The sequence below is a fragment of the Callorhinchus milii genome, unplaced genomic scaffold (assembly GCF_018977255.1).
Source record: "Callorhinchus milii isolate IMCB2004 unplaced genomic scaffold, IMCB_Cmil_1.0 Scaffold7, whole genome shotgun sequence".
Taxonomy (NCBI): domain Eukaryota; kingdom Metazoa; phylum Chordata; class Chondrichthyes; order Chimaeriformes; family Callorhinchidae; genus Callorhinchus; species Callorhinchus milii.
Window position 1 is genome coordinate 15909700 of NW_024704748.1, and position 14158 is coordinate 15923857.

At 37.1% G+C, this 14158-nt stretch overlaps 1 protein-coding gene across 1 annotated transcript in view; it reads left to right on the top strand.

The window, feature by feature from the left end:
• The window catches only part of LOC103181162 (serine-rich coiled-coil domain-containing protein 2), a 164084-nt gene that overhangs the window by 10961 nt on the left and 138965 nt on the right, over positions 1-14158 (top strand). The window contains exons 2-3 of the mRNA XM_042336760.1: positions 2476-3927; positions 6155-6363. Coding sequence (XP_042192694.1) covers positions 2514-3927; positions 6155-6363 — 1623 coding nt within the window. The 5' untranslated portion in view covers positions 2476-2513. The remainder of the gene's footprint in view (positions 1-2475; positions 3928-6154; positions 6364-14158) is intronic.

Genomic DNA, 14158 nt, shown 5'->3' on the forward strand with positions numbered 1-14158 from the left:
TTATTACTGATGTACTAAACTCTCTTTATTAGGAATCTCAGTTTAATTTTTAGTTTGATGAGATCACAGCCAACAGATTCTCTGTCTGCAGTCGCCCAGTTAGATCAGTTTAGCATTTTACTATTATTCTGCATTACAGGATTACGCCAAATTTGAAGTTGCTCGTGATGTAACAAACACTCATGACTCATCATCTTCTAAATTTTGCAGAAGCACAAGGTTGGGTAGTGTTTTTTTTCAAAAAGTCCGTTGAAATAGAATAGTGTCGGGAAATTGGAACCCCCATGTTAGGGATCAGCTTTTCACTAGATGCCATCAGTATTTTGCCCACAAAATACACAGTGTATAGTATACCACAGTCCATTTTAAAGTATATCCTGTGAAGCACTTTGAGATGTCTCAATGATGTGATAAGGCACTACAGCAAATGTAAGGATTATTATTGTAATTATTGTTATATAAATAAGTTTCAAACTGAAAACAGGCCATTTGCCCATCTTCATGAGAAAGCAATCCATCGGAACCTGGTAGAGGATAATTAATGTGAGCAATTTATTTGCATTAATTTGGGAGTGTGAAAATACAAATAGGGTGGTGAATACAAAATCTTTGTAATTTTGAGGATTTTCAAATTTTATTTCAGTTCAGGATGAATTGATTATTTAATTACAGTATTTTATTAAAAGATTTTCAAATAATTTAAGTAATGCCATCTAATCTGTGTTCCAATTGTATTGAAACAATTCTAAAGAAGGCTTAAGAGAGATTTTATACATTTGTAAATGCTGATACTGTAACTATATACTTCATCAAATTCTGTTATTATTTCCTAGAGCAGTATCGGAATTGTATTTTACAATTTGATTACCTACATTCCTTCTTGTACATCTAAACCTAAATGTATTTCTGACTGGATATTTAAGTTGTTGTAAATGTTTTGATACAGCCAAAAATCAAGAACTAAATTCTGTGGAACTCCACTGTTCACTGTTTTCCATTTTCAATTTAGTTAGTTTTCTATAAAGTTTTTCTATTAGGCTTGTATGTGAAACATCGATTACTTTCTGAAAATTGTATCCTTGGATTGTTCTTATTAATAATAATGTAAATGTATTATTCAGAATGAAAAGGGAGTTTCTCCCGGTGTCCTGGCCAGCAATTCCCTGAATATAATTCGTCATTCGCTTCATCACTGTTTGTGGGACATTACTGCGTGCAATTATGCTGCCGTTTTTGCCTACAAATACAGTCACTCCATTTCACAGTAAATGCTATGGAGTGCTTTGAGTCGTCCTTCTGACTTGACGATACCAGTTGCAAGGATTAATATTATGGAGTCCTGTAGCTCAGTGGTTAGAGCACTCGCTTTGCAAGTGAGAGACCTGAGTTCAATTCCAGGCAGGGCGAAACCTTGGGCAAGTTTCCTTACTCCACACGCCTAATAATAATCCCTCCAAAACAAAACAATAATAAATTGGTCATTTTCAATCCACGACTGTCTGTGGGACATTGTTATGCACAATTGGCTGCCGCGTTCGCCCACAAATATACAGTCAATTCACTTTACAGTATATTCTGTGAAGCGCTTTGGGACGTCTAGAAGACGTGATAAGCGCTATATCAAATGCAATGATTATTATTATTATTATCAACTAATTTAGCTATCTCAAAGAAATCACATAGTTTTTTTGAGGCGCAGCCTGTGGTAGTTGAAATTGTGCGAATTTTTACATAGAAAATACAATCACTACACTCTGCAGTAAATTCTTTGACGTTTTGAGATATCCTCCTTATGTGAAAGGTGGTATGCTCAGTTGTTAGCGCTCTCTAAGTCTGAAGGTTATGGGTTCAAGATCAACATCAGGACTTTAAACACATCATCTATCTGATCAGATAGATGTCAAAGATTTCGAGGCACTAATTGAAACTAAAAGGGAGTTTCTCCCAGTGTCAAGCCAACAGTCCTCTCAAAATAAAATTGGTTGTTCACTTCATGGCTGTTAGTGAGACATTGATGTGCCTGAATTGGCTACCGTGTTCACCTAAAACAACATTGAAAATATTCTTTCTTCCATTGATCAGAATCCTATAACATGCACGCTAGTGTTTTTGCCAACTGCTGATGTTAGGCTAACTACAGTACCCTATATTCCTGGGTCCATACCTCACTCATTTATTGAATATCTGGAACATTTGATATCTCATTATTGGGCACAAATTCTTTATAGATCACAATGTATTAACCACACTTTGCTTTTGGAGTTTGGGAAGAATACTTTCTCATCTAGGATACAATTTATTTTCTAAGTATGACTCATGTCTTCTGTTCTGTAAATGAGTCGTTGTTTCTACGGGGAAAATTAGAATTTCTGCATAATGAATACCCAACAAACTAAGAAAATCAAATTTCACAGTACAGTTATAACTTTTGTTATTTGGTAGATTTGTCCAAATATCTCCTTTTTTGTCTTACAGACTGCAAGTAAATTAGGATTGGAAGTATCTGCTAGCTAATGGAAGAAAAGGCACAGAGCAAACTCTGCTCAGGTTCAAGATTGCCAAAATTTGGTGGTGGAGGCACTAAATTAACTTCGCTTCCCCAACCTGTACCAAATGGAACCTGTGTTCATACTGTCAGCACCTCGAACAGTTCAAAACCTAGCAGCAAGCAGAATGGAATTGGCCGTGCAAGTGCCTTTTCTTTCAACTGGAAAATGTCTGGTAAAACTAAGCTTGATGAACGTGAAACAGAGGACTCCAGTAGTTCCTTTCCTAACAAGACAGCTAATGTGGATTTTGTGGAAGTTGAGAAAAATTCTAAGGATGTGAAAGATCATACAAATCTTGGCTTTAAGAGCAAGTCCACTGCCGCATCCAAGGGTCTAAAACAAAAGCAGATTGTGTCTTATGTAGAGGGAAGTAAAAACCTTGTGGCTGATTTAAACCATTATGCAAAAGGAAAGGGTAAGATTCCAGGAAAGTCAATCACACCTTCTAACTCAAAGTCTCATTCATTCGGTCATTTTTATAAAAGGACAATTGTAAAGGCACCTGAAAAAAGAGAGACTTTCTCTGGTTCGAGCAGTTCAAGAGATAGCCTTACCCAATCCACAGAGAGCTTGAAAAACTTGGCAGATGAGAACATTGTTAGGTCACAAAGTTTTTCATATTCCATGCCAAGTAACTCTTCTATCAGTGTTGGAATACCAAGATCTTTGTCTTTTTCAAAGGCAGCAGATGTTTCTGGGACTTGTCTGCAACAGCAGATAAGAAAAAGCCTTCCTTTAAAACCAAAGGTTCTTTCCTATGGGAATGTAAGGGGCACTGATAGCTCAAGCACAGGTGAATTAGCATTCCAGGATACTTCCAATAGATCATGCTTAAAAGCACCATCATCTGCCTTCAAAAGACCACAACTTCCTAGTTGTTCTACATCTTTGTTTTCCACTTCTTCCTCTGCCTACAAGACAACAAGATCCTCATTGATTAAGCCTAGTAGGTTGCCCTCATCAGGAAGAGGAAATCCAATATCTGGAACAATAGAAGAAATACCTGGGATTTCGAAGTTTGAAAATGCATCAACTCACGAAAATGGAAATAATGAAAATACCACTGACCACCAATTAGCCATTGTGAATACAACAGATGAAAAAAGTTTGCCTGAAGAATCTGAATCTAGTTCAAAAAAGGATATTGATGATTTGGTAGTGTTGACATCATTAACTGGCTCCAGATCTAACCAGAATAATAAAAGTGAACCTTTTCTTCATTCAGGAATTGGAGAAATTGCTGATAGTGGTGATTCTATTTCAATAGAAATTTCTGATAATCTGCAAAAACCCAATGAGTTTATTACTTCAGAAGGAGCAGATGAAACTCTTGTTTGTGGCAATACTGATACAGAATGGCTAGAGACGAGCTTGTCTGGTGAGTAAAATTAAGTAGGAGATTAAGTTAATTTGCATTTAGTGAAACTTGTGTTTTTAACAAAAACAGAAGACACTGGGAACACTCAGCAGGTCAGGCAGCATCTACGGCAAAAGGAAAGTAAGTCAACATTTCAGTCCATGACCCTTTGAATGAATGTTGCCCTGAAACGTTAAGTCACTTTCCTTTCTCCAGAGATGCTGCCTGACCTGCTGAGTGTTCCCAGCAACTTCTGTTTTTGTTCAGATTTCCAGCATCTGCAGTATTTTGCGTAGTGTTTTTAACATTCTAGTAAATAAGTAAATATTGGATTATACAAATGGGTACTGGATATTTGAAAGGCAAAAGTTGCACTGCAACAGTGAAACTTGCTAATTATCCTGGACTGTTTAAACTGACATTCAATAATTTTAGAGATTGAGGGGAAATAGGAAATTTGAAGGGTTATTAACTTTCTCATATTTTGTACTAATGTTTTTCTGTTAAAGAGTGTCAATGATAATGTTAGAAGAAGTGGACAATTTACATTGCATTTTGCCCACAAAATATACAGTCATTTCACTTTACAGTATTTTCTGTGAAGCTCTTTGAGATGTCCAAACATGTGATAAAGCACTATATCAAATGCAAGGATTATTATTGTCAGCAAAATATAAGGTAACTTTATTAATACATCACAAAAATATGATCACTGCAGTGTTAATTCAATTTTCACGTATTGTCACACACATTGACCATTTATAGCTATTTCCTTAATGTTCAAGCGCTCATTATTTTAAATAGAGGTTCTTCTTTAAACTATATTTTGGTAGGCTACCCACCCCACATTATCACCAATAAGTATTACAATCATAATGAATCTTTATCCCTATTTCTCTGTTGGTACAGACAGTTCAAGCATCAGTGTAATGTCCACACTATAAAGTGACTGGATGTCGATTTGCAGCCATATTTCCGTAGAGATACTTACCTTCAAATGCCATTGTTTAGTTGTGTGTTTAACTGCAGGACGGGTGTAGAGAATCATTCCATAGCCACTCCCAATAATCTGTGATTACAAAATACTAAATGGGTGATCTAACTTCAATCTTTGGTGATTGTGTTAGAGCACCTCCAATTTGCTTTCCTGTAGACCTTGTCATGTCTCTTCCAAAAGATAGAAAATTGGCACACTATTGCATAGTGAAATGTAGCAAATAGGCTTATGAAGAAATATGTCACATGGGACAATGATGAAGGGAAAGTGATTCACTCCACTTAGTTTTTGTTAACGTAGCAAAATGTCCAGGCAGGGCGAAACCTTGGGCAAGTCTCCTTACTCCACACTCCTAATAATAATCCCTCCCAAACCAAAAACAATAATAAATTGGTCATTTTCATCTACAACTGCTTGTGGGACATTGCTGTGCGCAATTGGCTTCCGCGTTCGCCCATAAATATACAGTCAATTCACTTTACAGTGTGTTCTGTGAAGCGCTTTGGGACATCCTCCTGACGTGAAAAGCGCTATATCAAATGCAAGGATTATTATTATAAATTGCAATCGCATAAACCAAAACAATAATCCTATTTCATGAGTCTAGATTCTTGTGAAGTCTTAAGTGAAAAATTGGTTCTAAGCAAAGGATGCTTCAGTACTTCTTATTGTGCGATATAAGTTGCCACTTGCTTCTTTCAATTATTGTTTCTTGGTCAACATTTTAACAACACTTCATAAATTGACCTATTACATTCAGGTTCCAAATCGCAAATCATTATTTGATATTTGCATGTCGTGGAAGAAAGTAAATTTATCTCTGATGCATTACAAACATGGATACAAAAATCTTTTGTTACTCATTTTTCACAACTATGAAAGAAAAAGCAGTGCCAAGTACATATTAGAAGTTAAATCCTTCAACTTAATATTGATATATTTGGTTACTTAACCAGAAGAATGATCAGTTAGCTAATCCATGAAGTTTGAACACAAAGCAGGAAAGTAAAAATCTGCATTAAGTTAGTTCAGCATTTGAACAAGAAAGGTGAGTTAATGTTTTGGGTATGATCCTTGATTTCATAACAAAAGAGTAAGCTGTCGGGGATACATATTTCACAGTTCTAATTCTCAATCCATCATACAGTATAATAAATATTAGCAAAGAACAGAAATGCACAGTCTTTGTCTGTTAGATTTTGCTTTATATATATATTTATTAAAATAACAATTTATTTATGTCTTGAGTAGACCAATGTAAGGACTTGGAGAATTTCCAGACCACTGGATCAAGCAATGACCTTGTATCTCAAGATGACAACTGCCCACTCGGCTCTTCCTCTGAACTTTCTCCTTCCAGCAGCTCAGCTGGTACTTACTTGTGGGATGAAGAGGGAATGGAACCAATAGGCACAGTCGAGCAGTGTGGCAGCCTTGAGTCATCAGAGCTGAACAGCTTGGTAAGAATGCATGTACTGTAAAGCATCTAAGTGGGAGATGCGAAGGGTCAACATTTTGTTATTAATAAATATAGAGGTTCTCTCTGTGACAAATTTCATCATATTTATTTAAATACATGTAATTCTAGCATATTACTATTTACAACTTTCTGTTCAACAATTGGGTCACTCGTCATAAATATTTTTATAGTCCTATTTGAATTTAATGAAAGCAAGCCTTTGTAGCCTTTTACATCAATGTAAAACAATATTTGAGGTTGATCATATCAGTGGATCAAAGAGACACCATGTGGAATAAAGGGTATCTACAACTTCAAATATTGTTCAACAGACTACTGTAAGTATTGTTTCAAAAGAGAACTTACAATCAGACTGTTTTAGTACTCTAATCACTGAAGGAATTTCAGTAGCTTTATGTCAAAAGGAAACTGAGATGATGAAGTTCTTGTATTCAGATTTTTATATACAGCATTTCATATTTTCTGTTTCTAATCCTTAAGACAGTATTTGCAATGACAAGCTATGCGTTTTAGCTGGTTAAACTCCACCAGTGCCCTGACACACACCCTGTGGTCCCAAGCTTTAAATAAAACCAAATAAAGCACTTCATCAGTCTTTGTACATTTAGAGTAGTAAATGTGTATATTGAAGCAAGGTGTCAGTACAGCATTTCAAAAAGCAGAAACAAATATTAACTTACACTCAACTTGGTATTAATGTAATAGAATAATAGACCACTGTATTAGAGGTAAATTAACTATATTTATGAGGTTTATTTTGGTCCAGAAATCAGCTCAGATCAGTTAGACTACTTAATTTTCTGAGCATTTACTCTTTTATATAAATATTTTAAATGCTTGGTGTTTAACTTTCAGATTGTGGAAATTGAGTTTGACTTTTTACCAAATATAACATCTATAACATAAGCCCGATGCTTGTGTACAAGACATTTTAGCCTTGCTGGTATCCAAATGGAAACAATACATAATACCTATCCATTCCTTTAATGGGTTTGACAGTTCTGCGATTGAATCAACAGTCTGATGTGGTGTATATGATTCAGATACTGGATTGTTTGTTCACACACTGGCAACTTTCCCATATTTTTTCATCATGGGGTTGAATTGAAAGTGTAGTTGTTCATGATCAAGATCATTGCTTATCCCTAAATATATATGTGTGCAGTCCTGTAGCTTAGTGGTTAGAGCAAGCGAGCGGCCTGGGTTCGATTCCCAGTAGGGCAAAAGTTGGGCAAATTTCCTCACTCCACACGCCTCTGGCGGATCGCTTTTCCGGGGGTAATAATTCCTTCAAAATATAAAAAATAAATTAGTCATTTCAATCGACGACTGTTTGTGGGACACTGCTGTGTTCAATTGTTTGCCACATTTTGCCCACAAAACATACAACAACAACAAAATTACTTTTGTATAGCGCCTTTCATGTCGGGAGGACGTCCCAAGGTGCTGGACAAGCAGTGATTGTCACTACACTTTACAGTATATTCTGTGAAGCGCTTTCAGATGTCTCGAAGATGTGATAAGGTGCTATATTAATTCCAAGGATTATTATCATATTGACTTTTTCAACCATGCCCATCTAATATCTTGATAATACACATTTACAATGCAATAAAGAATACCATTTAAAATACAAAAGGAATGTGTTGAACAAACCAAAATTTAGAAAATATTTAAGTACTAAAACGGTAACCACTTTTTTTCCTGTCGACAATATTAACTCAATTGGAAAGCTAAATATTCATTGAACGTTTGCGTTTATTTGTGTTCCATGAGAGAACCAGATTGAGCATGGCAGGGTTCTGGAGGATTCACACACAAATTGGATTATGAAATGATTGTAATGGATTGAATATCTGTATGTGTGTACACAAATGGTACACCTTATAGGGTAAAAAAAAATGGCCACTGGTTGCAGCAGACAGGTTGTTGCTAAATAGAGGTAGTTTATACTGGAAAGTTGGTCGGGACTATTCCAGGTTGGTTGTTGACAGCAGCAGGTTGCTGAATAGAGCTGGCTGCTTTAACAGGTTTGACTGTATATCCTGTGAAGCACTTTGGGACATCCTCAAAACATGAAAGGTGCTCTACCAAATATAGGATTATTATTATTTAGACAGGTTATTTTGAAATTGTATGACATTGTAACTTGGTTTGTATGTAAAACACATTTTGTAGCCTATATATCAATAACTTTCCTTCTCCCCACTACCCAAATTAACACGTTTTTTGTATGTATGTATATGTAAAAACAAATATAAATTTATTCTATCCAGTAAAATACAGTATGTCAGCCTATGTGAGTTCAAATCATGTTTTGTTGTTAACTTGTTAGTGCTTTCCCTCTTAAGAGATTGAGTGCCATAGTGACTCTTGAGTGGTAAGGGTATGAGACTAGATTTGATCCTTAATATACTCTGTTCCAATTTGAGTCGAATGGAGGTTGTGACATTATCCTTTAGAGATGAGGTAAAAGAAGAGGCTAAAGAATTGTGAGTGGTGGCTGACTGCCATCATAGATGGTAGTCTGGAAGCCAGCTGACAATTCACCCTCTCAGTAGTAGAAGGCACTTTGCCAAGTGAACTGCAGCTGACAAATAACTTACAAAAGAAAGAAAAAGGCATACAAAATTGAAAAATGTCCTTGTAAGTGCTGTCCTCCTTAGTGAAAAATGTTTTGCCTGTTTACTTCGCTCCCCCATTGTCTAATAGTTGTTATCTGGTGAAGAGCCTTTTAAAGTATAAAAAATCATTAACAATTTGACTTCTGGAGTAATTGACCATTTTGTCCAAGGGCCATTCATAGTGTTATACTTTAAATATTTTGAGATAATTACATGGTTCTACCCTTGGGTCATTGGTTTTGTTCCATATTTGTAATAGAATATTTTAATGGAATAAATTATGTATCTTTTAAAAAAACATTTTTATTTGCAATCCGAAGAGTGAAATGTAAATGGTTTGTAGAAGCTGTTTATGATCACTTTATCTGTGACACTGATGAGGAGAATGAAAACTTCTCTTTATGTTAGCTTTTCATTACCTGGAGAGGCAGAGTGATTCAAATTCTATCTTGAGAGGATTCATTTGTGAAATTGGTGATTGAAATCCTTTTTCACTTATTATTTGGGCAAGCATCCTAGTATTCCACCAACTCAAATGGAAAATGCCATTGCTTGGGGCAAGCATTGATGTTGAACCTTGTAAAACCTATGTGATTTGAATGCAAAACCAACTAGAAAGCTGTTTGCAAAATTTCAGAACAAAATTAGATGTTCAGAATCCTCTAAAATAGCATAACTTGGAAATGTAACATTCTTACATTTTTGTAATCAATGCATAATCACACTATTCACCCTTAGATTTTTTCTGTCAAAAATGTCAGATGTGAATAGAATGTATGTGTGTATGTACGTATGTAGTCTGATGGAATTGGAAAAGCTTCATTCTATATGAATTTACCTATACATCTCCTGGAGATGTGATGAGTTTGGAAGCAGAGACCAAAAAAAGGGCGTTGGAATTGTTGGCTAGTGCCTAGAGATGGAGGTTAAACATTTTGCACGAGACAGAGGTTTGTGTTTCCAGTGGGAATTCAAAAAAAATTATGTTGTGGTTTGCTAATTCAGAGATGGCAATGAGTTGAATGTTGAGCCTTGTGCTTTACAACTTTTGAGTACAAAAACTGCCAAGCAATATGAATTAAACATTTTTGTACATTTTCTAAAATGTATTTTTGGGGAACAGGTACAATATGTACCATACAGCTATGTGAAGCACTTTAAGATATCAGTTCACTTTACAGTATATTCTTGAAGTCCTGTAGCTCAATGTGCTCACAAGCGAGAGAACTGAATTGGATTCCCAGCAGGGTGAAATGTTGGGCAAGTTTGCTTACTCCACACGCCTCTGTTTACCTAGCAGTAAGTAGGAACCTGGTTGTTAGTCGATTGTCGGATTACTTTTCCTGGGGTAATAATATCTTTAAAAAGAAATTGGTCACTTAATTCCACGACTGTTTGTGAGACCCTGCTGTGCACATTGGCTGCCGTATTATCAAGATGCCATCTGCAAAGGAAAATGCTACCACTAAAGTGCTAAATGGATCTTTTTTCATTAACAGAGCAATTTTATCTTAAGTTTTCATAACTTTCTGTTTGCTTAAATTTTAAACTCATTCATATATACTTTCTTTGGAAGTCTGATTTTAATGTTAAATATTCATTATTTAAACAATGAGCACATATGATCATAGAAAACCTGGTTTGGAAGTATGAATAAGGGAAGTATACCTTTATGCCAAATTGTTGAATCATCCTAGCTGAATGGTTGTCTCTAATGTTATTCTGTTACCCAGACAGCGTATCAGCCTCTGTAACATATTTCAGCCACTTTACCAGATAGTGCTATGAGCTCTCAAGTTAGGGCAGTTGTCTGCTGAAATGACCTGGAAGAATAATGAAACAATAAGTTAATTTTAATTTCTGTTGATGGAGTTCCCATCCTTATGAGATGATCTTTTTAAAAATGGTGTACAAAACATAGAATCTGTGTAAATATGGTCCCAGCTCAGACAACAGAATTGTTACACATTTGAAATAGTAAAATTAAATAATTTTATTGGCTACATTATTTAAGTATATGCATTTTTTAAAATACTTTAAATCCTAAATCCACAGTTGTGTGTGTTTAATAGAAAAAAGTGGCTAATGCAGTATTGTATGGGGTAGTGTTTTCACCTGCAATGTATGCATTTGGGCACATGATGGTGCTGTTTATTTGAACTTGTGCTTTCAAAATGTCCAATGACGTGGCAAAATACAATATAGTATGAATATATGCGTAGTTGAGAACAGAGTAAAATAAATGTTTCAGAATTGACTGCCCTTCAGTGTAAAGTACTCTGTTCATTCACAACTTGCCACTTCAGGGCTTAAATAGCAAGTTTGCTTTATCCGTATGCTACTGCAATCCAGTACATGATTCTGCACTACATTGCTGTCAATGCTTAAAATTTACTGAATAAAAACCAAAATAGAATATGGTGATTTAAAAAAAATCTGTTGTATTAGTTACTTTTTTCTACAGTTTTCTAGAATTGCATTAGCATTTTGTTGTAAAAGTTAAAGTAGTTGACTTTAAAACCATTTGAATCAATGTTTTTGCCTATAAAATACAGTCACTACACTTAACAATATATACTGTGAAGCATTTTGAGACATCCGTTTGATGTGAAAAGGTGCTATATCAAATGTTATTGTTATTATTAGATTGGGACCAGTGCTACATTTTATTAAATTCTTCCAGGGTTCTTAACTACTTGTGACTTTTCAGTTTTGAGGGCGTACTTCCCACAATGCAAGGAGGTAAGTGAACTGTACCGCCCAGGTCGTACCTATGTTATTCTTCAATCAGTCATTAGGAAGTCATGACAATTTCATTCTCCTTTTATTCCCTTGATGCCTTGCCTATGATAATAAACTATGGGAAATTGCTGATGCAAATGTTATTCAATATAGTTCAACTCGAGACAGGAAGATAGTCACAGTTGAGTCTAATTGTATTCTCATTTGATAGTCAAAGGTGCCCATTTTTGAGCAGGGTTAATTGGAAATGAGATTGGGGAATGAGAATCGTGCCCAACTTTTGTTTCCTCTCTAGGTTAAAGGTAGCGCCAAACATTCTGGCTAGCTTTCTACAGAGACATTCTGGTCCGGTTAACAAACTGCTAACCTTGGTCTTTTTGATTAGGTCATAAATGACACCCAATCTTGTCTTCTAAATAGAGCTACTGAATAGGTAGGTCTAGATTATAAAGCAGCAATCCAATCGAGAAGTTTATTTATGTTATTTCACTGCAACAGAGCTCATCTAAACCCAGTGGTTGAATTGCTGTTTGTAATCCTCCTTTGCCGAGCTGGAATGCTTTTTATTAAGTGGATTACTTTATCTGCTGCTTTTATTGATGCAGTGCTTCAGAGTATTGGGTTAGTGAATCAAGATATCAGAATATTTGGGGTCTTCCGTAAAATATTGAACATCACAGAATATTTACTTCTTTTTGATCAAATAACAAAAAATTCATTACTTGCCAAGCAGTAATTCTTCCGTTCAAATTCCTTCCATTTCTCAATTCCTACTGTTTCATTTTTATAATTTGATTTTTTTTCTTATAATTGTATTATAACTTGTCTGTGAAAATACTTTTCATTTATGCTGTTGACTTGTGTTTCAATTAAGCGTCACTGGTATTTTATGAGTATTTAGTGATTTCTATTTTTCTATTTTTAGAATTGTGTGTTGCTCAGTATTGGTTCAGGATTGTTATGATTTAAAGCTATAATTTAAAGAAAACTGAAAACCTGGATTTTTGTTTTACCCTGATGTGTAACCAGAGTTTGGGAAAACTTGTTCTCTTCCATGAGAGCATTTACTATATTTTTTTCAAAGAATACCAGTTAGGGACTTATTGGGAAACTGTGGCCCTGGGCCACATCCATGACGATACAACAACAACAACAAAATTACATTTATAGAGCGCCTTTCATGTCGGGAGGACGTCCCAAGGCGCTGGACAGTCAGGGGTCAGAACCCGAGCATGGGGGAAGGGTGGAGTAGGGGTGAGGGAAGGGAGAGAGGTGGAGGGCGACTGAAGGCACAATCGAAGAGGAGGGTCTTGAGACCGACCTTGAAGGAGGCAAGGGAAGAAGCGAGGCAAAGGGACTGAAAGACTGGCCACCAATGGTCGGGCGGGAGACATGGAGCAAACCGGAGCCCGCTGAATGGAGGGAGCGGGCAGGTTGGTAGGACTCAGCAGGTCAGAGAGGTAGGAGGGTGCAAGGCTATGGATGGCCTTGAAAGTGAGGCCGAGGATCTTGAATTCGATCCTCTAAGGGATGGGGAGCCAGTGGAGTCGGGCAAGGGTGGGAGTGATGGTGTCACGGAGCCTGGTGCGCGAGAGTACACGAACTGCAGAGTTTTGGATGATCTGCAGCTTGTGAAGGGAAGGCCAATGAGGAGGGAATTTCCAAAATTGAGCCTTGATGTGACGAATGCATGGGTGAGGGTTTCGGCAGCCTGAGGGGTGAGGCAGTGTCGGAGTCTGGCAATGTTGTGGAGGTGGTGGTCGGCAGTACCAGTCATGGCGCGGATGTGGGAGAGAAAGGACAGTTCAGGGTCAAACAAGACACCCAGGTTCCTGACTGGCTTAGTGAGGTTGAGTTTGCAGCTGTGAAGGCTGATGCTGCCAGCCCCCGAGGTGCTGAGGCACTGGTGTGAGCCAACCAGGAGAGCCTCAGTCTTGCTGACGTTCAGTTGGAGAAAGTTGTCCCTCGGACAAACAGACAGTCAGTCAGGACATCAGTAGTCTTGGAGTTGAGGGTGGAATCAGAGAGTTAGAGTTGGGTGTTATCTGCATACATGTGGAAATTTACCCCATGTCTGCGGATGATGTCACCAAGGGGGAGCATGTAGAGGGTGAAGAGGAGGGGACTGAGGACAAAGCCCTGAGGAATGCTGCACGAGACGGTGTGGGGGCTGGAGGAGAAGCTGTTAGCTGAGATGAAGTGGAGACGGTGTGAAAGGTAGGACCTGAACCAGTCAAGGACAGAACCTTGAAGGTTGCTGTGGGCAGCACGGAAACCCGATTGGAGAGGTTCATGGAGGGAGTGGCAGGAAAGGAAAGAGCGAAGCCGGGAGGCGACGGCTCTCTCAAGGACCTCAGACAGAAAAGAGAGGTTGGAGATGGGCCGGTAGCTGGATAGTTGTGATGTATC